Source organism: Jaculus jaculus, chromosome 9 (assembly GCF_020740685.1).
Source record: "Jaculus jaculus isolate mJacJac1 chromosome 9, mJacJac1.mat.Y.cur, whole genome shotgun sequence".
Classification (NCBI taxonomy): Eukaryota; Metazoa; Chordata; class Mammalia; order Rodentia; family Dipodidae; genus Jaculus; species Jaculus jaculus.
Genome location: NC_059110.1, coordinates 78816025 through 78841557, shown reverse-complemented (window position 1 = coordinate 78841557; position 25533 = coordinate 78816025). Strand labels below are relative to the sequence as shown.

Below are 25533 nucleotides of genomic sequence, written 5' to 3'. Positions count from 1 at the left end.
GCACTGCCTGCCTGGCCCGCTCCACACACGCACGCACGCCTGCACTCGGTCCGGCTCTCGCAGCCGCCCTCCCTCCCAGCTCCCCTCCGTACGCCCGCCCCGCTAAAGCCTGACAACAGGAAAGGTAACTGGAGAGACGGATGGCTTCGGTCCGCCTGGGGTGCAGGTCTCCACTCCCCTAGGTCCACGACGTCCAACGTGGCTTCCCAGAATTCCCCCCAGCTCCCGCCCGAGCCCACCTGGCCCGGGGATAGGCGCCGCAACCCTGAGGCTAGCCGGGGACCCCTACTAGGCCTCGCTTCCGGCCTCTCGCCCAGTCGCCATAGCAACAGGCGTAGAGCCGCTTTATAGCCGTTGCGCTTCCTGAGCCACTTAAGGGTCCGGGTGCTGCACGGCGGCAGGTTTTGCAGTCAGTGTCTATGAGGCCGGGTGAAGACCAGATTCTGAGCGCAGGAGGGGCGCTGGCACCAAAAAGAAAAAAAAAAAAGAAAGAAAAAGACTAAGGAAAAGACCAGCAGTTCGTACTAGTGAGTTATGGCCTTCCGAGGCTCCCGTAGCACCACAGAGCCAAGCCGACTTAGCCGGCACCACCCACCCGGAAACGACTTCCTCTCGTCCCACAATGGGCCCCGCCTTGCCGCGGGACCTGAGAACTCCTCCAGTCCTGGTCGGTGCGCAGTCCCCATGGCCTGCTACGAGGAGGTGTGCGTGTCCGGATTCGAGGAGTTCAACCAGGCGGTGGAGCAGCACCGCGGAAAGACCATTTTCGCTTACTTCAGCGGTTCCAAGGACGCCGAAGGGAAGAGCTGGTGTCCGGACTGCGTACAAGGTGAAGTGAGGACGGGGGGCTGCACCCCAGAAGCGGTGAGAAGGCTCGCTGCGGCGAATGTCAGGTGGAAGTCTGGTTCCCGCGACTGCGGGGTAGTTCGAGCTGTCTGTTCCCTTGTCTTCTATTAAGCTCTTACCCGCTCCGTCCAGAGCGGCCCTCTAAAAACCATGGGGCCCAGGTCTTGGAATCTAGTGCTCACTTCCCCAAATGGTTAGCGTCTTGTGAGATTCGTGAGTTGGCCTCCTTGCACTTAGCAAATACATGCTTTTCATTGTTCTGGACGTGTGTCTTAAGGACAAGCAGGATTCGGACTTGGTGTAAACTCCAAAGAGAGCACCTGATTTGCTTTACTGCAGGTTAAAGTCTGAGTGCTTTCTAAGATGGGGGTGGGGGTGAGATGGCAGTGTCTGTAGAGTGGATGTGTGATTATTTCGTATTAACTTTGTTAAACAGCTGAGCCAGTCGTTCGAGAGGGGCTGAAGCACGTTACTGAAGAATGTGTTTTCATCTACTGCCAAGTCGGAGAAAGATCTTAGTAAGTATTAACAGTACACCACTTTCACAGACATGGACTTGCTAATTAAGTAGGAAGGACCTCAGAAATTTGCTAAGGTTCTGATTTAAGGTAATGTTAGATAATTCAAACAATTAGAAGCTATCATATTTAAAATGCTAATAATGTTCATCCACTTAAATTGATTGCAATTCAATGCATTTGGCTTAGAGTACTGAACTAGCTTTATGTTTATGCTATCTTAGTCACCTTAAATGAAAATTTTGCAGAAGGTAATGCATGAGTTATAGTCCTTAAATTTTTTTTACATGTTAGTAAGATTAATTTCTAAAACACTGAATGTTGAGCTGGGAGTGGTGGCATAGACCTTTTAGTCCTAGCACTTCACTAGAAAGGATAAGGCAGGAGGATCTCTGTTATTTCCAAGCTAACCTGGGGCTACAGTAATTTCCGGGTCAGCCTGGGCCACAGTGTGCCTCTACCTTGAAAAATAATACAAGCATAAAGACAACCTAAAATACTGAATGTTGAAGTATGTCAAATGTTAACCTGTAACATACTGGGTCACACTTTTCATGGTTACTTTTTCCTTTTGGAATAGTTGGAAAGATCCAAATAATGACTTCAGACAAAAACTGAAAATTACTGCAGTGCCTACACTACTTAAATATGGAACAGTAAGTATCTTTAACTATGTTGAGGCTATAATGCACTGTCAAAACTAAATCCATGCACAACTTGCTGGGCTCAAGCCTTTAATCCCAGTGCTCATGAGGCTGAGGTGGAGGATCACCAGGAGTTAAAAGGCCAGCCAGACCTACAGAGTATGTTCCATGTCAACTTTGGCTAGAGTGAGACCTTGCCTCAAACACGCACATACAGCATGGTGGTGCATGCTTTTAATCCCAGCACTTGGGAGGCAGAGGTGGAGGATCACTGAGTTTGAGGCCAGCCTGGGACAGAGTGAGATCACACACACACACAACTTTGATTGTACTTCTTAGGTATCTATCCTTCTTCTAATCCCAATAAATAATGTAAAGACTGAGTCTCTTTTGTTTTCTAGACATTAAAAGTTCAGGGGCCTGTTGAGATGGCTGAGCAGTTAAAGGCACTTGCTTGCAAAGCCTGCTGGTGCAGGGCTCAGATCCCTAGTACCCATGTAAAGCCAGATGCACAAAGTGGCACAGGCACCTGGAGTTCATTGACAGGAGCAAAAGGCCCTAGAACATCTATATTCTTTCTCAAATATATAAAAATATCTTTAGCCAAGTGTGGTTGCACACACCTTTAATCCCAGCACTTGGGAGGTAGAGTAGGAGGAGTGCTGTGAATTTGAGGTCAGCCTGCACTAGAGTGGCACCTTAACTCAAAATTTTAAAATTCTGTAGCCAGAAACAGTTGATTCCTAATTCCAGAAAGCACTAACATCAGTAGCTTTCTGCTTAATGATTCATTATTCAGGTTTAAAAGAAAGGGCTCCTCTCTTATTTCAACCATGCTTCTAGGATCCTACACTAGAGTTGAGGGGAAAAGGATAGCAATGGACTTGCTGTCTCCTGTTTTAGTCTGGAATTTGAGGTTTATGGCCCTTGAGTGAGGCCAAGTATTATGATTCACCTTAAATGTTTGCCTGAAACTTTTCAATAAAACTTGTTGTAACTAGTTGTTTCTGAATAACTCTAAATAATACACCAGTTCTGTGTTCAGAGGTTTGTCATTCAAGGTAAAACTCACTCTGCTTCTAGTAACATTACATAGCAATTGTTAAAACTTAAACCTTCTCTTACAGCCTCAGAAACTGGTAGAGTCTGAGTGCCTTCAAGCTAACCTCGTGGAGATGATGTTCTCTGAAGATTAAGATTCCATGATGGCAGTTATCCTGGCTTACTCTACAACAAAAGAAACTGCCTATTTGCTTCGAATTTATGTTAACAATAAGTAAACGATGGTGTTAAAATCAGTGTATGTCTAAACAATAAAGAATGTTCTTAAATATAACCCTTCAATTTGCCGTTTCTGCCAGTTGTGAAGGTCAGTGTCTGGTTGTCAATTTGACAGGATTTAAAATCACATGGAAACAAATCTCTGGTCAAGTCTGTGAGGAATTGTGTAGACTAGATTAGATTAGATTAGATTAGATTAGAAGTGGGAGGACCCACCCTAACTATGGGTAGCACCATCTCATGGGCTGGTTTCCTGGACTGTATTAAAAGGAGAAAGCTGAGCATTCAGCATCAAGCTGTGCTTCCTCACTGTAAAAAGAATGTGACCAGCTGCCCAAGCTCTTGCTGCCATGCCTATGGACTCCACCCTCTGGAACTATAAGCTGAAATAAGTTCTTTCATTCACTACGATGCTCTGGTTGCATATTTTGTCTCAGCAACAAGAAAGTACTTGGTACAGGTGTAATCCTAACATTCTGGAGACTGAAGTAGAATCACAGATTTGAGACCAGTCTGGACTACACAAAAACCCAAGAATTGCCTGGTGTGACACATGTCTTTAATCCCAGCACTTGGAAGGCCCAAGTGGATCTCTTGAGTTCACGGCCAGCCTGGGGCTACAGAGTGAGTTCCAGGTCAGCCTGAGCTAGGGTGAGACCCTACTTTGAAAAACAAAAACCTAAGGATTATTCTGTAAATGAGAACACAAATTCCGTACCAGCCTGGAATGTGTAGTAAGGCCTTGTCTCAAAAAATATGATATAAATGAGAATGCAAAGAACCATTTAACCCAGAACCTAGTTTATGGTCCCTACCAAGTAAATGCTAACTTTCCCAAATGAGCACAAGTGTTTGAAGCTCATCTTTGTTCTACTTTTTAAGGTTGAGTCAATCATTAAGCACCAATCTTTTCCCTGCCTTCACTAGGTCAGTAAAATACCAGTGAGTCTTTCTAGTTTGCAAAGTACAATGCAATCCATAAAGAACATTGTGCATGCAGTTCTTCATCTATGACTTGGTTTCTTGACTCTAGTCCTCTAATTATATAGACAGGTGGGGGGCATTAGCTGATTTCAGACATTAGGTTCCAGAAGATGCTCTTACTACTTACAGTATTTTAGGACCAGGTGGGCTTAGGTTCTGTTTATTTGGCAGCTCCCCTCCCATACTGACTCATCAAATTGGTCTAAAGCACCTATTAGCTCCAATCTTATTCATTTGGTTCTGTTAAATGCTAATAAAAATTCACAAATCCACAGGAAAACCAAAGCAGACCAATTCTGGCATAAATAGTCTATTAACAATAAAAAGTATGCTGCTTAAAAAGTACACTAAAAGTTCTGGGTGCTACCACACGAAAAGCAGTAATGAAGAGTCTTTTGTTTGTTTTCACTGTACAACAAATACATTCTATACATGTCTTAGAGCCCGGCCTGCTCTCCGCTCTTCATTTTCCCGATGTGTTATTTTGCTGTTGCTGTTCTGCCAGGGCTTGTTGAAGGCGCATCCGCTTCCGGGAATAATGCTGCCAGTGTAGAATCTGCTGTTCATCAATGAATTTCGCACACTGAGCATTCACCAGCTCCTTTCGAAAGTGTTCATACTGGAGCAGTTCTAACATATGTAAACACTGAGGGTACCTGGGTTTAAGTTTATAAGTTAATTATCAGCATGATTTAAGGCATCCCAAATTCAAATTCTGTTACTCAAAAGTGACCTCACAATCTACCATTTCTATTAACATGAACTTAGTACCCTTTGGGAATGTAGATTTCTTCCCCTCTATACAGAAAGGCTAGTCATCACTAAGCACAATTTTCAAGGAAGAGTATAAATTCAGAAATACTAAGTAACTTGCCCAAGACCACACAGTTACTTATTGGTAAGTAGAGATAATCATGTGGACATAAATCATACTATTCCAATGGTTCTCAAAGTGAAGAACACGAACACTTTTTATTTTAGTAATTATGTTTTTATTTAGTGGTGCTAAAAATTCAGTGTGAGACTTCACACATGCTAGGCAAGCACTTGACCACTGTATTCCCAGCCCTTAAAATTTTATTAAGAGTTTAATCCTTCCACCAGGAACAATAAAAGACAAGTTTTATTTACAAGTGAGTTAATTTCAAGAAGAATCGTATACAAGCTTGGTGAGGGGATGCATACCTTAATCTCAGTAACTAGGAAGAAGATATAGGTAGATTGTGAGTTTGAGTCCACCTGAGCTGCATTACAAGACCCTTTGACCAAAAAAGGAAAGAAACCCTACATACAAATATTGTACTCTAGTTTTCCACAGGGATTATAGAAATGTTATAGCAGTTCTGAAACTATGTATACTCTAGGATTGAGTAATAAGTACACTAGAGATAAAGATTGCCAAACTCTTGATTGTAAGAATAAGAAAAGGGGGAAAGCTAGGATGAACACCATTACTGAGCTAGAACTGAAAACAGCACTTGTGTCTTTTGTGTGTGTGTCTTTTAATAATACAGGCAGACACAAAAGTAGACACAGATGTTTATGTGCACGTATATAAACATACATGCATGCAGTTCCTAGTTTCATGTAGAAGGCCTAGAAGCAAAACACTGCTACTAATAAATATACTTAATGCCCAGATCTTGATTTCAAATAACATTTCCAAAAGTTGAAATAGCTCAGTTCTAGGGCTAAGACAGAAAGTACAATATGAATACAGAATATTACATACTGCCAAAAAAACAGCTAAACATTGATGGGATATATCAAGAGTACACAGAAGCCAATCTATAGGTGCTCTAGCACCCAATTCTGGAATAAGTGGAGCAAGAAAAGCCAAGTGTAATACATAAGATCAAAATAAGTATGCAGGGACTGGAGAGATGACAGCAGTTAAAGGCGCTTGCTTGCAAAGTCTGCCTTCCTGGGGTCAGTTCCCCAGAACCTATGTAAAGCCAGATGTGAGTTCATTTGCAACAGCAAGAGGCCCTGATGCGTCCATTCTCATTCTCTCTCTCTCTCCTTGTGAATAAATACATAAAAATATTTTTTTTCAAAAGAATGCAAAAGTCCACATTGATTTTTTAATGAATAAAAAATAAATAACAGGGAATGTTTTCCCTTGCCAAAGAATTCCAACTAATAAATGTTAGACATAATCTCATAATAAAAATTGTTTTGGGCAAATATCTTCAATAATGCTAAAATCAGAAAGAGAATGAACTAGAACAAAATTTAATGACAGCCTATATGAAGATGTCATATGAAAACCATTACTTTTCATGCTGACCTAAAAATTGAAAAAATAAAAATAATTCTAGGACTTGAGAAATGGCTTAGTGGTTAAGGTGCTTGCCTGCTAAGCCAAGGGACCCATGTTCAATTCCCCAGGACCACATAAGCCAGATGTACAAGGTGATGCACATATCTGGAGTTCATTTGCAGTGGCTAGAGGCCCTGGCATACCCATTCTCTTCCTCCCTCCCTCCCTCCTCCTCCCTCTCTCTATTAAATTAAAAATAAAAAATTAATTCCAAAATTAGTGGTGCAAAGTCGATGCAACAAGATGCTTACATTTTCAATGTATTTCCCCATAATATACTTAAAAACATGTAAGGAAAAATAGTAACTTGATATGGAAAATCTTGAAGGCAGTACCTCAACCAAGAAACCAAAATTAACATCACCACTAATGAGACAAACAGGCTTCACCTGACTCCAGATAATAACATACCAAGGACAATTTCTGTTTTAGAGAGAAAAGGGAGGGAGGGAAGGAGCTCGGTTTAAATAAGACCAAGACAACAAAATGCAATAGGTAGGCCTTGACAGGTAATACATTACAAATAGGACACCAGTGGTTCAATCACAGAATCTGAGTGGGGTCTGTGGACTGTCTTACAAAGTAGACTGTTGCTGGGTGTGGTGGTGCACGCCTTTAATCCCAGCACTTGGGAGGCAGAGGTAGGAGGATCACCGTGAGTTCAAGGCCACCCTGGGACTACAGAGTGAATTCCAGGTCAGCCTGAGTTACAGTGACACCCTACCTCAAAAAACTAAAAAAAAAAAAAAAAAAAAGTAGACTGTTGATGCTATTTTGACTTTTGTACTATGGTTATATAAGATAATACACTTATAATATTTGCATGAATATATGGGAATTTTTCTTCCAGCTTTTTGTAAGTGAAATTTAACACTGAAATGCAAGATCAAAATAAAACTACTAAAATATATTTAATCATACAATGCAAGGAGCCAGAAATGTATGAATGACATTCATCTACAGATGAGAGCAGTCTTTCTTAAACTTTAATGTGTATATAAGTGACCTATTAAGATGCAGCTTTGGAGGCCAGCTGTGATGCACAAGTGTAATACCAGCATGCAGAAGGCAGAGGCAGGAGGATTGCCTTAAGTTTGAAGCCAGCCTAGGTTATACAGAGCCAACCAGGGCTATACAGTGAGCATATCTGAAAAAACTAAATAGCTGGGCGGGAGGCAAAGGTAGGAGGATCACCATGAGTTTGAAGCCACCCTGAGACCACATAGCGAATTCCAGGTCAGCTTCAGCTAAAGTGAAACCCTACCTCGAAAAAAACCAAATACAAATAAATAGGGCTGGAAAGAAGGCGCTCATTTGCAAAACCTTTACCCACACAAAGCCAGATGCCCAAAATGGCACATGCACCTGGAGTTCATTTGCTGTGGTAAGAAGCCCCGACACAACCCATTCTCCCTACCTCTCTTCCTGTCTTTCTGTACTTACAAATATAAATACACACACACACACATAGACTGGGTGTGGTGGTACACGCCTTTAATACCAGCATTCTGGAGGCAGAGGCAAGAGGACCCCCATAAGTTTAAGACCACCCTGAGACTACACAGTAAGTTCCAAGTCAGTTTGGGCTAGAGAGAGACCTTACTTCAACCACCCTCCCAAAAATTATTATTTAGAGAGAAAAATTATTATTAGAGAGAGAGCAAGGATGCACCAGAGCTTCTTGTCACTAAAAACAAACTTCAGATGCTTGTGCCACTTTGTGCATCTGGCTTATGTTGGGTACCGGAGAACTGAACCCCATGCCATTAGGCCTTGCAAACAAGCACCTTTAACTGCCTAACCATCTTACCAGCACGGTTTTTCTTACTAAGATACCTAATAAATTAATTTAATTGAAATGATTATTATAAGGAAACTACTGTGGTATCTTTCATATGTAGAGAAACCCATACTTATTCATAAAGATATTTAGTTAAACTTTAGTCTTGTTATGAACTTTGTCATTTTTTTAACCTTTTATTGAAAACGTCTATAAATATAGGCAACATACCACAATCATAATCCCCTCCCACCACTCTCCCTTTCCCCCCCCTTCAATGAATCCTTTCTTCTTTTCAACTAGTCTCTCTTCTACTTTGAAGTCATTATTTTCCCTCCTATCATGCAGAGCTTGTGTAGATAGTGTCAACCCCTATGACAAGTCATTTTCCCTCCTATTATGCAGGTCTTATATAGGTCGTGTCAGCCTTTGTGAGAAGTCATAATCCTTTTTTTAAGGTATTTTTATTCAAGTAAACTGATTTTTTTTTTTTAGTTATTGTGTATGCACATGTTCACATGTGTGCCAGCACATACATGCCAATGTGTTGGCACATTTAGAGATCAGAGGACAACCTCAGGTCTCACCATCTACCTTGTTTAAAGCAGGGACTATTGTTCACAGCTGTAGTCACCAATCTAGTTGGCCAACAAGCTTCTGGGAATTCCCATTTCTACCTCCCACCTCACTATAGTAATATGAGATTACAGACACTTCCAGCTTTAATGTGGGTTCGGAAGGGATCCAAAATCAGGTCCCTCATGGAAGCACTTCACCCACTGAGCAATCTCCTCACCCCATCACTATTGTTTTCTGACTACATGGTTAAAACAAAGTAGAGATATTAGTTCAAAGTTTTGCTGTTTTATCACTTAAAAAAGACTAGGTTTGGGGTTATGTTTCTTAGGATTTTGATCTTATCATGAAAGTTATCTATTGAACAACCCAGCAGTTGGCGTGTTTTTTAAAAAATATTTTTATTTTCAAACAGAGTGTGAGTGAGTATGGGTGTGCCAAAGCCTCTTGCTACTTCAAACAAACTCCATATACTTGCATACACCACTCTGTGCATCTGAATTTATGTGGATACTGGGGAACTGAACCAGGGCCAGAAAGCTTTGCAAGTAAGTGCCTTTGCTGAGCCATCTCCCCAGTCCAAGTGTTTGTTTGTTTACTTATTTATTTGCCGAGAGAGAGAGAGAGAGAGAGAGAGAGAGAGAGAGAGAGAGAGAGAGAGAGAACGCGCGCACGCGCGCATGGGCATACCAGGGCATCTTGCCACTGCAAATGAGCTCCAGATGCACGTGCCACTCTGTGCATCTGGCTTACGTGGTCACTGAGGAATTGAACCCAGCTCATCAGGCCCTATAAGCAAGGGCCTTTATCCAATGAGCCATCTCTCTAGGACTTTTAAATCAGTTAATGCTGGGCATGGTGGCACACGTCTTTAATCTCAGCAGTTAGAAGGCCAAGGTAGGAAGATTGCTGTGAGTTCAAGGCCAGCCTGAGACAACATAGTGAATTCCAGGTCAGCCTAGGCTAGAGTGCAACCCTACCTCAACACCCCCCCACACACACACACAGTGAGCTAATGCCTTTACATGTGTGCTGGGATTTGTACTCAGGTCCAAATGCAGAACAAGCAGCTTTAACTGCTGAGCCATCTCTGTGTCTATAATCCCAAGTCTACAGCAATAGAAGACGGAACCTGGAGAAGCCCAATGCTCACCAGTTAGTTAGACTGGTCTTCCCAGCAGCTAAAATGCAACAAAAGAAAGCCTGTCTCAAAAATGGAGGAAAGGACCAACACATATGCATCATGCACACACACACGCATACACACACATACACAAAAACTGAGTTAATGGACATGAAGCATATAGTGCAGTGCTTGGACATAGGAGACTCTAAAGAAAAGACACCAGCTAAAAGATTAAAGTTACCCTCTTCGAGTTTCTATTTAAGTCCCACATTCTGTATGTTCATTTAATTTTCAGCCTTTGGCTATGCATCTATAGATTAAAGGTTTGTGGGCATCAGACACAGTGATAACAAAACATAGTATGGGAGTAGAGATTGCTCCATAGTTAAAGGTGCTTGTATAAAAGTCTGGTGGCCTGGGTTCAAATCCCCAGTACCCATGTAAATCCAGATGCATAAAGTAGCACATATATCTGTATTTCATTTGCAGTGGCAGGAGGCCCTGGTACTTTCTTTCATTCATTCATGCTTTCTCTTTCTGCTTACATATAAAAATAAATAAATAAAAACAAAGTCAGATGCTACCAGACCATATAAGAGCTTAGTTCAAGAAAAGGGAATGGATTTCATCCTATATACAATTAATGCCATCAGAAAGTGACATGTTCTGATTTACATTTGTACTAGATCAGTTGGCTTCTGTGTGGAAAGTTGTCTGATTTTGTTTATTTAAAGGGGGAAGTAAGAATGACAGCAGAAATAACCAATGAGAAGACTATAGCAATATCTAAGTTAAAAATGAGGGTCTTGTAATAAGGTGGTAACTGAAAATGAAGTTTCCAAATCAAGTTTTCCAGTGTGAAACTAATTAGACTGCTAAACATCAGACCTTTGGTTTGGATTTGTAATACAGTATATACAAATTTAAGATTATAAAAATTAAACTTACTTTAGATACTTGGCATATTCTGGCTCTTTCCAGTAAAGCAAGTACTTAAGATAATTAACAAAAGCTTTGTCTTTGAAGTAACCTCTTTGAGCAAGAACTGAAAGACATAAAGAAACAATTTGCAGGTCAACCCAATCCTTGGATTACTGATTTGTAACTTCTAAAATAAAAACTCTAACATCCCCACCAGCAACACACAAAGAACTCAGAATAGTTTGCTCAATTATCTACAAGTCTGTATAAACAAAATCCCATTCAGTTGAAAACATATAAAAATAAGTATTATTATGAATCAAACCTCTTCTGTCAGAAATCATTAACAGTTAGATACTAAACTTAATGATATGCTCAGCAACTTACAATTAAGGTAATTTGGGTTGGCTAGACATTGTACAAATTCCAATTCCAACTGAAACCGTAGTCGATTTCCAGCATCATCTAGGAGAAAAGACAGCAAAAATTATCCAAAATAAATGTCGAGATATATATATATATATATATATATATATATATATATATACACACACACACACACACATACACATATATATATATATATTTTGATTTGTAGAAATAGTAGTTGGGGGGGGGGGACAGCAGAGCGTGGTGGTCCGCGCCTTCAATCTCAGCACTTGTGGAGGCAGAAGTAGGAGGATTTCTGTGAGTTCGAGGCCAGCCTGAGACTACATAGTGAATTCCAGGTCAGCCTGGGCTAGAGCAAGGCACCCTATCTCAAAAATAAAATAAGATTAAATAAAATAAACCGGAGCCGGGGAGACGGCTCAGCAGTTAAAGGCACTTGCTTAAAAGCCTACAAAAACAGGTTCGATTCCGCAGTACCCACGTAAAGCCAGACGCACAAAGTGGTGTATGCGCCTGGCGTTCACTTGCAGTTGCAAGAGGCCCTGGCGCGCCCATACTCTCTAATATCTCAGATAAATACTTAAAAGGAAAAACTACACAATTTTACCGACGATATTTCTAACTTATGCAAGCACAAACCCAAGGAGATCGTTGAAGACCTAAGTCCTCTCCCCGAGCCTCGCTCACAAGGAGCCAGTCGGATCGCCGTCTGATTTGATGAGAACTAGAGAAAAAATGTCCAAACCAACCAAATTCTGAGAAAGACAGGGCTGCTGCCTTCGCCCTTGCAAAGGCCACCAGAGCCTGCTCCCACCCAGGTCCCAACCCTAGCCCAGCCGACTAGGGCCAGGAAGACGGCCCAACCGAGCGGTGGAGGCGGGCGGAGGCCCAGAGCGCGACTCACCGGTCTCCATAGCGACGGCACCTGCCATGACCAGCAGACGCGCTCAGCAGTCACCAGCCAGCCCCACAGAGGAACTGCCCAGAGCGGCGAGGACAGCTCCGGAAGCCAAGGCGCCCACTTCCTGTCGCGGGGCAGTGTGGGATAGCGGGCGGACCCAGCCTCACAGGCTCCGCCCACCACCGGCCCGCCCAGGCCCGGGCAGCAGGGCGACGGCCAGGAGGCGGTGCCCGAGCCGCTGGAGCCATATTTGGTACAGGCAGTTATGCCACTACGTGGCGTGGCACTCCGCTCGTTCTCCGCCCTTGTACCTGCGGTGACGCAACACGCCGTCGTGACGTCATCGCTTGCTCTGCCGTGACGTAGAGGCGTGACCTCGGGTGACCTTTGGGCCGTGGGGCCCCCGGAGCCCCCACTGCCCCTCTTGATTCCCCCTTGTACGGGCAGAATGGCCTCGCCCCTGGGGAGCAAGCCCTCCACCTCGCGGGTGGAGAGCACCCGCTCCAAGGAGACGTCCACGGTCCACGTGGAGACCTCGTCCCACCGCGTGGAGACGGTCTCTCGGCGGGTGGAGACCTGCCAGAGCCACCGCGAGGGGCCCTCCCTGTCCGCCTCCGGGAAGCGACTCCCTTGGGTCTTCGAGGTGTCCACCCAGCACGTGGAAACCTCCTCCCATCGCACAGAAACGTCTTCCCGCCACGTCAGGACGTCATCCGTGCGGGTGGAGACGTCCCTGCACCGCGTGGAGAGTCCTGCCGGGCGGGACAAGCACGCTGCGCGCCACAATGCAAAGATGGCTCGATGAATTGCTTCCCACCGGCCATGGCCCTCCGCCAAGGCAGAACTGCTTCCAGTTTGCAGCCAACCAGCTGCCAAGTGAACCAGTCATCTTTGATTTCTTGGAAACAACCCAAACATCAATGAAAGAAACAGCCTGTCTGCGGTTTCTGGGCGCTGCCAGCATTTATTGACCTTTCTACACCATAGCCCATCCTGCTTTTGACCCACTGGTCTACTTAACTTTAAGACGGTGCAAAAGGTTTTCAGATACACGGTACTGTATAAATTGACCAAGGCTGTTGAAACCACTGCACCAGGTAAGTTTTGGATTCCTAGCCCCCAAAAGACCTTTGCCCCTTGAAATTTATGAACAGGGATCAGCTAAGTTCATGACCAGTGTGATTATATGCCTGTTTGGAAACTACATGGCAAGGGCAGTCTTTCATAAAAAATATTTTTAGAGCCAGGTGTGGTGGTGCATGCCTTTAATCCCAGCACTGGGAGGCAGAGGCAGGAAGACCGCTGCGAGTTCGAGGCCACCTTGAGACTCCATAGTGAATTCCAGGTCAGCCTGGACTAGAGTGAGACAAGAAAAAATATTTTTAGGGCTGGAGAGATGGCTTAGCAGTTAAGGCACTTCCATGTGAAGCCTAAGGACCTATGTTCGACTCCCCAGATCCCACGCACGCCAGTTCTCTCTCGCGCACACTTTCATTCTCTTTCATGAAAACTCTTTCATTAAAAAAAAAAAAGCTAGTCTGTTGGGTTTGCCTCAAAAAAAAAAAATTTATTTATTTGCAAGCTGACAGAGAAGACAGACAGAATGGATGCACCAAGTCCTCCAAGCTGCTGCAAAGGAACTCCAGATGCAAGTGTCACTTTATGCATCTGGCTTTACTTGGGTACTAGGGAGTCGAACCTGGCCCATCAGCTTTGCAAACAAGTGCTCTTAACTGCTAAGCATCTCTTCAGTCCCATACATTTGTTTTTAACACAAATGAAAAGTTGTTAAAAAATAAAGGCTAGGGCTGGAGAGATGGCTTAGTGGTTAAGGCACCTGCCTGCAAAGCCTGAGGACCCAGGTTCAATTCTCCAGGACCCACATGAGCCAGATGCACAATGTGGCACATGCATCTGGAGTTCATTTGCAGTCACTAGAAGCTCTGGCATGCCCATTCTCTCTTTTCCCCTCTCTCTCTCTCTCTCTCTAATAAATAAATATATATTTAAATAAAAAACAAAGGCTAATCTAATAATCAAAGATAACCTGAGAAGAGAAAGAGAGGTCATAACACCTGACCTGCGGTAGTTATTGAGTACCTACTCTGGGCCAGGTATTATTTTGAGCACTTCAGATATAGCAGTGGGGGAAAAAAAAAAAAAACAAGTTCCTGCTCTAGTGTCTAGGCAGATAATAAATGAGAGTATGATTAGCACTGTGAAGTGAGTGAATGGGTAAGAATGGTTGTAAAGAGATTCTTTAGAATAGTCAGGAAAGGCTTGCTGATTAAGCGGATTTTAATCTGAGATGTTTGTGTATATACAGTGAGCCTGAGGCTACTCTAATTTAGCTTTTGCCTCAAAACTGCTATAAATTAATAAATCACCTTTGGAATTTGAGTCTTTTTGAGTTTACTAATTCTTTTTTTTAAGAATTTGTATTTTTTTAGTATAGTGTGATTTAAATATTTTATTTTTATTTATTTATTTGACAGAGAAAAAGGGAGGGGGAATAGAGAGAATGGGCACCCCAGGGCCTCCAGCCACTACAAACAAACTCCAGACACGTATGCCCCCTTGTGCATCTGGCTAACATGGGTCCTGGGGAATCAAACCTGGGTCCTTTGGCTTTGCCAGCAAACACCTTAACGGCTAAGCCATCCCTCCAGCCCATGAGTTTTAGTATTTTTTTTTCTTTTTTTTCAAGGTAGGGTCTCACTCTAGCTCATGCTGACCTGGAATTCACTGTGTAGTCTCAAGGTGGCCTCGAACTCATGGTCATCCTATCTCTGCCACCCAAGTGCTGAGATTAAAGGCATGTGCCACCACACCCAGTTTACTAATTCTTTATAACATTCCAGGCTATACATTATATACAAATACTCTTGGTGCAATTGCTTCTCTTTAACAATGTTACTCAGTATTATTTGCTTTATTTTCTTTTCTTGAGTCAAGATTTCACTCTGTAACCCAAGCTGCTGTGAATTCATGACAGTCCTCCTACCTCACCCCCTCATTTTCCCAAATATTGGGATTACAATGTGAGCCACCACTCTGGCTCTTATTATTTAGGGATTTTTTAAACTTTTTTTGGTTTATTTTTATTTATTTATTTGAGAGGGGCAGACAGACAGACAAAGAGGCAGAGAGAGAGAGAGAGAGAGAGAGAGAGAGAGAGAATGGGCATGCCAGGGCCTTCAGCCACTGCAAACAAACTCCAGATACATGTGCCACCTTGTGCATCTGGCTTACATGGGTCCTGGGGAATCGAACCTTGAACCAGGGTCCTTAGGCTTCCCAGGGAAGCACTTAATCGCTAAACCATCTCTCCAGCCCCTTGTTTTGTTTTTTGAGGTGGTATCTTGCTATAGCCCAGGTTGACCTGAAATTCACTATGTAGTTGCAGGATGGCCTCAAACTCAGCGATTCTCCTACCTCAGCCTCCTGAATGCTGAGATTAAAGGCATGCACCACCCTGTCTGACTGGGATTTTTAAACTTTGTATTCACAGCAATACAATAGTATATTATGGTCATAATCTCTTTCACAACCCTCCCTTTTCTACCTCCTGAATCCTCCCCCTGTACTTTCTAACTAGTTTCTTCCTTTTTTATTTCATCATTTTTTCCTCCTGTTATGCAGGTCTTATGTAAGTAGCATCAGCTACTGGTAGGTCATGAATATCAAGGCCACTTTTTGTCTGGAAGATAGTATTATCAGCAGTCTTCCCCTTCCTTTGGCTCTTACATTCTTTCTGCCATCTTTTCTTCAATGGTTCAATGATCCCTAAGCCTTGAAAGGTGTGATAGAGATGTCTCACTTAATGCTGAACACTCCTGTCACTTCTAGTACATAAGTGTGTTTTAAGTCACCTTGGTGGTCACTGCCATATATATGTGTGTGTGTGTGTGTGTGTGTGTGTGTGTGTGTGTTTGTTTGTTTTTAAAGATAGAGTCTCACTCTAGCCCAGACTGACCTGGAATTCACTATGTAGTCTCAAGGTGGCCTTGAACTCACTGTGATTCTCCTACCTCTGCCTCCCGAGAGCTGGGGTTAAAGGTATGCGCCACCACGTCCAGCTCCACTGCCATCTTTTGGGGTTACTTTCTGTCTTTCTTATTGTTTTTTTTTTTTGTTTTTTGTTTTCTGTTTTTTAATTTTTTTGTTTTGCAAGGTAGGGTCTCGCTGTAGCCCAGGCTGACCTAGAATTCACTATGTTCACTATATATTCTCAGGGTGGCTTCAAACTCACAGCAGTCCTCTTACCTCTGCCTTTTAAGTGCTGGAATTAAAAACATGCGCCACCATGCCTGGCTTCTCTTATTGTTTTTATTAAAATAGTGATATGTGCCTAATATAACAAATGGTATAAATCAAAGATGTGTAAAGAAACATTTACTAAGTATCATTCCTTTCTAGGTCTAGCCTCTGGGAATAATGTTAGAAATCTGTATTGCTTTCCAGACTTTTCTCCATTAACTAACTACTTCTATTTCCTATTTTAGTAGTATCTGGAAGACTGAGTGAGACTCCGGAAAAGCCAAACACCTGGTTTCTGACTCCTTGATATTTCAGGAAGGGCACAGGATCCTCATAGCATCTTCCTGTCATCCTTTTGCCTAGGTTTCTTCCTCCTGATTTCCTTCAATCGTGTTTCAAAGCTAGAATATGGAGAGAGACACACTGAGCAAGAAATGACCAAAAAGCAAAAGAAAAAAAGAAAGCTGGGGAGATGGCTCAATGGTTAAGGTGCTTGTTTGCAGTGCCCACATAAAACCAGATACCCAAAGTGGCACATGCATCTAGAGTTTGTTTGCAGTGTAAAGAGGTCCTGGTGCACCCATTTTCTCTGTCTCTCTCCTATGTTTGCAAATAAATTTTAAAAAACCAGAAAGCAAAAGACATGAAGAACAGATATTTTACAGATTCTGCAACTTGAAAATGATGTGTGTTAAAGAAGCCTTTTATCGCCTATGTTAGTGTACCTACTGCATTTTATTAATGTTAGTGTTATCCATACTTTGTGTCCTCCTTTCATTGTTCTCTCTTGGAAATGGTGCTTTTACCTGTAACATTTTATATAATACTAAAAATGATGTTACAGTAGTGAATGAACAGCAATACTGCCTCTCTATTCCCAGCCAAGAAAGTCTTCATGGCTTAGTCTAATAATCCATTAGATTCCTTCTACCTGGTAATATTTATGACTTGCCTTCAGTTGTACCAGCCAGATTATTTGAGAAACTAAGTAATGCACATTCTTTTTTTTTTAATTTTTTATTTATTTATTTGAGAGCGACAGACACAGAGAGAAAGACAGATAGAGGGAGAGAGAGAATGGGCACGCCAGGGCTTCCAGCCTCTGCAAACAAACTCCAGACACCTGTGCCCCCTTGTGCATCTGGCTAACGTGGGACCTGGGGAACCGAGCCTCGAACCGGGGTCCTTAGGCATCACAGGCAAGCACTTAACCGCTAAGCCATCTCTCCAGCCCAGTAATGCACATTCTTAAAAAGAAAAATAGGGGTCTGGAAAGATGACTTAGTGGTTAAGATGCTTCACTGCAAAGCCAAAGAACCAAGGTTTGATTCCCCAGGACCCATGTAAGCCAGATACATGTGTCTGGAGTTTGTTTGCAGCAGCTGGATGCCCTGGCTTTCCTATTTCTCTGCCCCATTCCTTCTTCCTTCCCTCCCTTTCTCTCTCTAATAACTAAAAATAAAATATTTAAAAGAAGTAGTTCTGGGGAGATGGCTCAGCACTTAAAGGTGCTTGCTTGCCAAGCATGCATGGCCTGGGTTCAATCCCCAGTACTTATGTAAAGCCTGGCACACAACATGGTGCATGCATCTGGAGTTCATTTGCAGTGGCAAGAGGCCCTTGTGTGCCTATTTTATCTTTCTCTCTGGATATCTTCACAAATAAAAATATTAAAAAGAAAAACTTTTCGTTCTCATAATCTCATTTCTATGTAAGTTGAGGGTAGTTTATAGAAATATATACATACACACACACACACACACACACACACACACACACACACACATATATATTACTATTGTTATAGTGTTGAATATACTTGAAATGACTACATGTGGTGGCACACATTTGTAATTCCAGCACTCAAAAAGCTCAGGCAAGAGTTCAAGGCCACCTTGGGCTACATGATGGATACAAGGCTAGTCAAAGCTACATAGAAAAACCCTGTCTTAAAAAATGAAATAGGGCTGGAGAGATGGCTTAGCTGTTAAGCACTTGCCTGTGAAGCGTAAGGACCCTGGTTCAAGGCTCATTTCTCCAGGACCCTCGTTAGCCAGATGCACAAGGGGGCAGTACACGTCTGGAGTTCGTTTGCAGTGGCTGGAGGCCCTGGCGTGCCCATTCTCTCTCTCTCTATCACTCTCAAATAAATAAATAAAATTAAACAAAAAAAAAGAAAGAAAAAAATGAAATAAAGGCTGGGAGTGGTTGTACATGCCTTTAATCCCAGCACTCAGAAGACCGAGGTAGGAGGATTTCTGTAAGTTCGAGGCCCCCCTGAGACTCCAGTGAATTCCAGTCGGCCTGGGCTAGAGAGAGACCCTACCTCGAAACTCAAAAAAAAAAAAAAAAAAAAAGGAAAGAAGAAATAAGTGGGGCTGAAGAGATGGCTTAGTGGTTAAGCGCTTGCCTGGGAAGCCTAAGGACCCTAGTTCAAGGCTCGATTCCCCAGGACCCACATAAGCCAGATGCACAAGGTGGCACATGCATCTGGAGTTTGTTTGCAGTGGCTGGAGGCCCTGGTGCACCCTTTCTCTCCCTCCCTCCCCCCCCCCGCCTCTTTCTCTCTGCCTCTTTTCTTCTCTCTTTCTGCCTGTCACTTTCAAATAAATAAATAAAAACAAAGAAATTTAAATAAAATAACTGAAATTATGAAATTTGCAGGGAAATGGATGGATCTGGAAAGGATTATACTAAGTGAGGTAATCCAGGCCCAGAAGGCCAAATGTCATATGTTCTCTCTCATATGTGGATCCTAGCTACAAATGTTTGGACTTGCATGGGAGTTGGAGTAACAATAGCAGAGGCCAGCAAGCTAGAAAGGGGCTATAAGGTAAGGAGGGGAGGACTTAAGAGGCAGAAATATATATAATTATATAATTACGGGGGGTGCAATGGCCTAAGTGAGGTCAGGGGAAGGGATTGAGTAAAGAATCGTGGAAGGACGGCTAATCAGAATTTAAGATGTTACCAATAAGCCACATGGAAACCTACTTCTTTGGATGATGGCATACCCAGAAACCATAGATTGTTACTAGAAAAATTTCAGCGCCAAGGATGGACTACCTACCTTCCAGTGAGTTGTTGGCCAGGGAGGTTCCTGATGCCCCCAAAACTTTACAGGCCAATGCCAAGGCTTTTTTTCCCCCCCATCAGAAATAGATGGTGAGATCCTATTACCAAAGACTCCACATGTTTGGGCTGTAGGTCGCTGAGAAATCAAGCTACAGCTGAGCTGAAACCTTTTCCCTCTGGGACCAACCACCAGAAAGCTGGAAAAAGCTATGTTGCATGCAGGCCAATGGGAGAGAGAAGTGATGAACAGTGGCAAACAGCAGTGGACATTGCAAACCAGAAGACTGGCCACCCAGGCCAAAATGTGCCAACTGGTACAATAGTGGCAGGTCTGTTATAGGGGAAACAAACTGCTCTCTAGTTGGACTGGAGGCCCGTTCTGCAGGAGGAAATACATGCCTGATGCTGAAAACCTAGTCAAAAGCCTATGGCAGAGGAGGTCATGAGCCCTAGGGGTGTAATGCCTGCATATGTTATTCTAACTAAAGTGCCCTATAAACATTTTTCTTAATGTTTATACCCATATATTAATGCTACTCTCACTTTTGATTACTTTGGTCTTTTTTTTTTTTTTTTTTTTTTTTTTGGTTAGCTTCTCTTTTCAGCTGGTGGTGACTACTGGGATGATTCAGAAGTCACCATAGTGCTGAGAAGAAGTGACAGAGGAGTGCTCAGCACTGGGACATCTCTATCACACTGCCCAAGGCTCAGGGTCCATTGTGGAAGAGATGGCTAAGAATGTAAAAGCCAAAGGAAGGGTAGGACTTCTTACAATGCAATCTTCCAGACACAAAATGGCCTGCATATTCATGACCTTGCAGTGCCCGGCACTACCTACATAAGATCTTCATAACATTAGGAAAAGAGGGTAACATCAAAATAGACGGCTGGAGAAGTAGTTTAGTGGTTAAGGCACTTGGCCTACAAAGCCATAGAATCCAGGTTTGATTCCCCAGGACCCACATAAACCAAATACACAAGGGGGGCACATGCATCTGGAGTTCATTTGCAGCAGCTGGAAGCCCTGGTACACCCATTCTCTCTGTATCTATCTGCCTCTTTCCCTTTCTCTCTCTCTCTCTCTCTCTCTCAAATAAAAATAAATTTTAAAAAAGACAGACAAGGCCGGGCATGGTAGTACATGCCTTTAATCCCAGCACTCAGGAGGAAGAGGTAGGAGGATTGCCGTGAGTTCGAGGCCACCCTGAGATGACACAGTGAATTAGAGGTCAGCCTGAGCTAGATTGAGACCCTACCTCAAAAAACCAAAGAAAGAGAGAGAGAGACTAATTGAGAGGGAAAGGAGAGATGATGGAATGTGGATTGGTGAGGGGGAAAGTGGGGATAGGGAGGGACTGATCATGGTTTATTGTCTGTAATTATGGGATGTCAATAAAAGGGCTGGAAAGATGGCTTAGTGGTTAAGATGCTTGCCTGTGAAACCCAAGAACCCAGGTTTGATTCCCCAGTACCCACAGAAGCCAGATGCAAATGGTGGCACATACATCTGGAGTTCTTTTGCAGGGGCTAGAGGCCCTGGTGTACCCACTCATTCTCTTTCTCTCTTTTCCCTCTTTCTGTTATAAATAAATTTTTAAAAAATTACAAAAAAGGAAAGAAGGAAAAGGCGGGTGTGGTGGCATACACCTGTAATCCCAGCACTCAGGAGGCAGAGGTAGGAGGATTGCAATGAGTTTAAGACCAGCCTCAGACTACATAGTTAATACTAGGACGTCTCCCTTTTTCTCTCAAATAAAAAAAAAAAATGACATTGGCAGATACGATACTCTTTCCAGACCACAGGCCACGGGAAGAACCAGGAATCCGATCAATGAGGTGTTTGTCTCATATCTTCATCTAGAGTCTCCAAAATTCCTGCTTCTCCATCCTTTCTATTGCTACCATCCTAGTATGGCTGGTACTAGAACCCACACCCAGATATTGACCCAGCCTCTACTGGGTTACGATGACTTATCTTTACCTCTTCTATCATCAATCTGAGCCCTTTCCTTTTTAAGTGTCATGCAAAGTAATCTATATAGTTAAAATTGTGTGGCTGTAAATAACAGAAACTGAGATGGAGAAATGGCTTAGCACTTAAGGCTCTTGCCTGCAAAGGCAAAGGATGTTGGTTTGATTACCCAGGACCCATGTAAGCCAGATGCACAAGGTGACACATGCATCTGGAGTTCGTTTCCAGTAGCTGGAAGCCCTAGCACACCCATTTGCTCCCTCCCTCCCTCCCTCCCCCCCTTTCTCTCTCTCTGCCTTTTTTCCTCTCTTAAATAAATTTTAAAAAATTAAAAAAGACTTCCAGTTAAGATGGTGGCATAGGAACCACACTAAAGCAGCCTAGGGGAGAAAAAGACAAAAACAACCCAGCAAAATACACTCTTCTACTAAAATGTGAGGTGTATAAGAAATTATCAACAGCAGCAGAAAGGTAGGAGAGATTCAGAGTATCCAGAGCCCACACAGGCAGGCAGAAGTGGCTCCAGCAGCGGCAACACCAGGTCTGCAGGGCCACAGCTGTAAGGCTTGGTTTGAGCCACAGAAAAACCAGGTGAGGGGATTTTCCACTCACACCAGAGCTCTTTGCAAACTCAAGAAATGTGGAGAACTGCAGCAACAAGAGAGGAGCAGATCATGAGGTAGAGGATCACATGGACCAGCGGAAGAACTACAACCACTGTCCACAGCCTCCCCTCCCCCACTGCCAGTGCAAATGCTAGCAAGCACCAGAGACCAGCAGAAGGGAGCTCACAGCACCCAGCACCGGCAACCACAGCAGTGATCCAACAATCCAGCCAACCTACTTGAACCCACAGTACACCAAAGAGGGACCCAAGCAGAAGTGCAGCATAACAGAGACCAAAATCATCCCAAAAGGTAACTGGGATTACACCAGCCAGCAAACCCAACAACTAGGGTCACTTCTGTAGATACTCTGAGAGTCTTGAGAGCCACACCTCACACCTTAAGCCCCTACCCTGAAGATATATAACAACAGATTGATTGATGCATCTAATAATACTGCAGCTAACTAGAAAATCCAAGCATTAAATTAATCCAAGATGCAAAAATATGTACATTATAACACAAGAAACACCAAAAATCAAGACAATATAAATCCACCAAAAAGTTTTAATGCATCAGAAATGACCTCCAGTGAGAATGAGTTAGAGGAAATGCCTGAGAAAGATTTCAAAAGAATGATTGTAAATATGGTCAAAGAAGTCAAAGAGGAAATCAAAGGAATGAAGGAGGAAATTAAAGATATCAAAGAAGACACAGGACACCAATTTAATGAAATTAAGAGGTCAATACTATACATAAATAAGGACATAGAAGTAAACAACAACCAGTTAGAGTTACTAGCAATGAAGAACACAGTTAATGAAATTTTTAAAAACTCTGTAGAAAATCTCACCAGTAGAATGGACGAAAGACAGGACAGAATATCTAAACTAGAAGACCAAGTGGCAGATCTAGTACAGTCCAACAAAGAGAAACACAAACTAATAGGAAAGTATGAATGGGGATTTCAAGATATTCAGAACACTATGAAAAGATCAAACATAAGAATTCAGGGTATGGTAGAAGAAGAAGAACTTCACTCCAAAGGTATATTAGGCATTTTCAACAAAATCATAGAAAACTTCCCCCAAATTGGGAAAGAGGTGCAAATGCAGATACAGGAATCCTTTAGAACCCCAGCCAGACAAAACCTGGAAAGAACCTCTCCTTGCCATATTATAATTAAACTACCAAACATACAAACCAAAATATGTATATATTGAAAGCAGTTAGATAGAAAAATCAAGTTACCTACAAAGGCAAGCCCATCAGTATCACAGCAGATTACTCAACGCAAACTTTAAAAGCCAGATGTGATGTAGTCCAAGTTCTGAAAGGTAACAGCTGTCAACCAAGGTTACTTTATCCTGCAAAGCTATCCATCCAAATAGACAGAGAAATAAGGACATTCCACAACAAAAGCAGGCTAAAGGAATATTTAAGATAAAACCAGCTCTACAGAAAATACATGGAAAAAAAAAAAAAGACTTGAAAGAATCCTCCATGCTGAAGAGAAAGATAAGCAGGAACCTGGCAAAAGCAAGCCATACTCAAATATGAGTTAATACAAGAAAAGGTAAAATGGGAAGAACTACCCAAAAAAAAGGGCAAATATTTCTAATTTATTTATTTATTTATAATATTTCTTAGTATCAATGGCCTCAATGCCCCAACCAAAAGGCATAGGTTTGCAGACTGGGTTAAAAAGCAGGATCCTTCAATTTGTTGCCTCCAAGAAACTCAGCTTTTTTTCTTTCTTTTTTTTTTTTTGTTTGTTTGTTTGTTTTTCGAGGTAGGGTTTCACTCTGGTCCAGGCTGACCTGGAATTCACTCTGTAGTCTCAGGGTGGTCTTGAACTCATGGCGATTCGCCTACCTCTGCTTCCCGAGTGCTGGGATTAAAGGCATGCGCCACCACGCCCGGCTCAGAAACTCAGCTTTCTATAAAGGACGGACACTATCTTAGGGTGAAAGGTTGGAAAATGGTGTTTCAAGAAAATGGTCCTGGAAAACAAACAGGGGTTGCTATCCTAATATCTGACAAGGTAGACTTCAGTCCAACATTAGTTAGGAAAGATAAAGAAGGTCACTTTATATTGGTTAAAGGCACACTGCAACGGTAGGACATTGCAATCCTAATTATATGTGAACCTAACATTGGGGCTTCCAACTACATCAAACAACTGCTATTAGAACTAAGGTCCCAAATAACACCAAACACAGTTGTAGTGGGTGACTTCAACACCCCACTCTCATCAATGGACAGGTCATCCTGGCAAAAAATAAACAGGCATCTGGATTAAATGAGGTCATAGAAGGAATGGTTCTAACATATATACAGGACATTTTATCCAAATGCTGCAGAATATACATTCTTTTCAGCAGCACATTGAACATTATCTAAAATAGACCATATATTAGGACACAAAGCAAATTTTAAAAAATTCAGGAAAATTGAAATAATTCCTTGCATTCTATCTGACCACAATGGGATTAAACTACAAATCAATAGCAAGAAAGGCTATAGAGCATACACAAAATCATGGAAACTAAACAATACACTACTAAATGATGAAGGGGTCAATGAAGAAATCAAGAAGGAAATCAAAAAATTCATAGAGTCAAATTATAATAAGAACACAACATACCAAAACCTTTGGGACATAATGAAGGCAGTCCTAAGAGGTAAACTTATAGCTTTACGTGCCTATATTAAATTAGGACTTCCAGTTAAGATGGCGGTGTAGGTACCACGCCAAAGCAGCCTGTGGGGGGGGGGGGGGAGAAGACCAAAAAAACTCAGCAAAATACACACTTTTACTAAAAAGTCAGGTGTATAGGAAATTGAAGCAGCAGCAGAAAAGTAGAAGAGATCCAGAGCGCGCACAGGCCAGCAAAAGCAGCCCCGGCCACTCTACCAACCGCGGTGGCGGTGGCACACCAAAAGCCACCAGCCTCAGCTCCAGCCGCAGGAAAAGCCAGGTGCATGGATTTTCCACTCACACCGGAGCTCTCCGCAACTCAGGAAACATGAAGGGAGAGCAGCAGTGAGCAATGAAGGCGCAGACCACGAGTAGAAGAACACGTGGAGCAGCGAGAGAACCAGAGCAGCTGCGGCTCCCTCCCCTCTCCCACCGTCTGAGCCCAGCTCCAGCAAACAGAGCAGCGTCCCGGGACCCGGCCACGCCAACTTGAACCAACAGTGGGACCCAAGCAGGAACAGAGTCCAGGAGCAACATCAGCGCCTCCAGCACCGGTAGCAGCAGACCCAGGAGTGGCAGCAGTGGCAGACCCAGCAGCAGCAGCTTCAGTGGCAGCAGCAGCAGTGGACC

At 42.9% G+C, this 25533-nt stretch overlaps 4 protein-coding genes across 6 annotated transcripts in view; 2 read left to right on the top strand and 2 right to left on the bottom strand.

Annotated features, from left to right (window-relative positions):
- Positions 1 to 468, bottom strand: part of Kiaa0753 (KIAA0753 ortholog) — a 79323-nt gene extending 78855 nt beyond the window's left edge. Inside the window, exon 1 of the mRNA XM_045158061.1 lies at positions 240 to 468. The gene's annotated coding sequence lies outside the window, so the exon portion shown is untranslated. The remainder of the gene's footprint in view (positions 1 to 239) is intronic.
- Positions 438 to 3344, top strand: Txndc17 (thioredoxin domain containing 17). Its single transcript, XM_004665708.2, has 4 exons — positions 438 to 829; positions 1283 to 1364; positions 1945 to 2020; positions 3136 to 3344. Exons 1-4 carry the CDS (start codon positions 535 to 537, stop codon positions 3202 to 3204), a joined length of 522 nt encoding a protein of 173 aa, XP_004665765.2. The 5' UTR covers positions 438 to 534; the 3' UTR covers positions 3205 to 3344.
- A 1073-nt stretch (positions 3345 to 4417) lies between these two features.
- On the bottom strand, positions 4418 to 12410 carry Med31 (mediator complex subunit 31). Its single transcript, XM_004665707.2, has 4 exons — positions 12294 to 12410; positions 11387 to 11464; positions 11027 to 11123; positions 4418 to 4929 (listed from the first exon to the last, which is right to left on the bottom strand). The coding sequence occupies exons 1-4, from the start codon at positions 12319 to 12321 to the stop codon at positions 4737 to 4739; spliced, it is 396 nt and encodes a 131-aa protein (XP_004665764.1). The 5' UTR covers positions 12322 to 12410; the 3' UTR covers positions 4418 to 4736.
- Positions 12411 to 12490: 80 nt separating this feature from the next.
- C9H17orf100 (chromosome 9 C17orf100 homolog) lies at positions 12491 to 17627 on the top strand. 3 transcript variants are annotated; one of them, XM_045157888.1, is made up of 2 exons: positions 12491 to 13387; positions 16914 to 17627. In XM_045157888.1, exon 1 carries the CDS (start codon positions 12739 to 12741, stop codon positions 13093 to 13095), a length of 357 nt encoding a protein of 118 aa, XP_045013823.1. In that variant the 5' UTR covers positions 12491 to 12738; the 3' UTR covers positions 13096 to 13387; positions 16914 to 17627. The 3 variants fall into 3 exon arrangements, with proteins under 3 accessions (XP_045013823.1, XP_045013822.1, XP_045013821.1); XM_045157887.1 differs by having other exon boundaries at positions 16799 to 17627; XM_045157886.1 differs by having other exon boundaries at positions 16796 to 17627.
- The last annotated feature ends 7906 nt before the right edge of the window (positions 17628 to 25533 follow it).

Bases quoted from the DNA above. Each gene is read 5' to 3' on its own strand.
- Med31 (XM_004665707.2), bottom strand. From the start codon at position 12,321: ATGGCAGGTGCCGTCGCTATGGAGACCG. The intron at 11,465-12,293 runs GTGAGTCGCGCT...CTTTTCTCCTAG, and splicing joins TGCCGTCGCTATGGAGACCG to ATGATGCTGGAAATCGACTA. The intron at 11,124-11,386 runs GTAAGTTGCTGA...TATGTCTTTCAG, and splicing joins CAACCCAAATTACCTTAATT to TTCTTGCTCAAAGAGGTTAC.
- Txndc17 (XM_004665708.2), top strand. From the start codon at position 535: ATGGCCTTCCGAGGCTCCCGTAGCACCACAGAGCCAAGCCGACTTAGC. The intron at 830-1,282 runs GTGAAGTGAGGA...TTTGTTAAACAG, and splicing joins GTGTCCGGACTGCGTACAAG to CTGAGCCAGTCGTTCGAGAG. The intron at 1,365-1,944 runs GTAAGTATTAAC...CTTTTGGAATAG, and splicing joins CAAGTCGGAGAAAGATCTTA to TTGGAAAGATCCAAATAATG.
- C9H17orf100 (XM_045157888.1), top strand. From the start codon at position 12,739: ATGGCCTCGCCCCTGGGGAGCAAGCCCTCCACCTCGCGGGTGGAGAGC.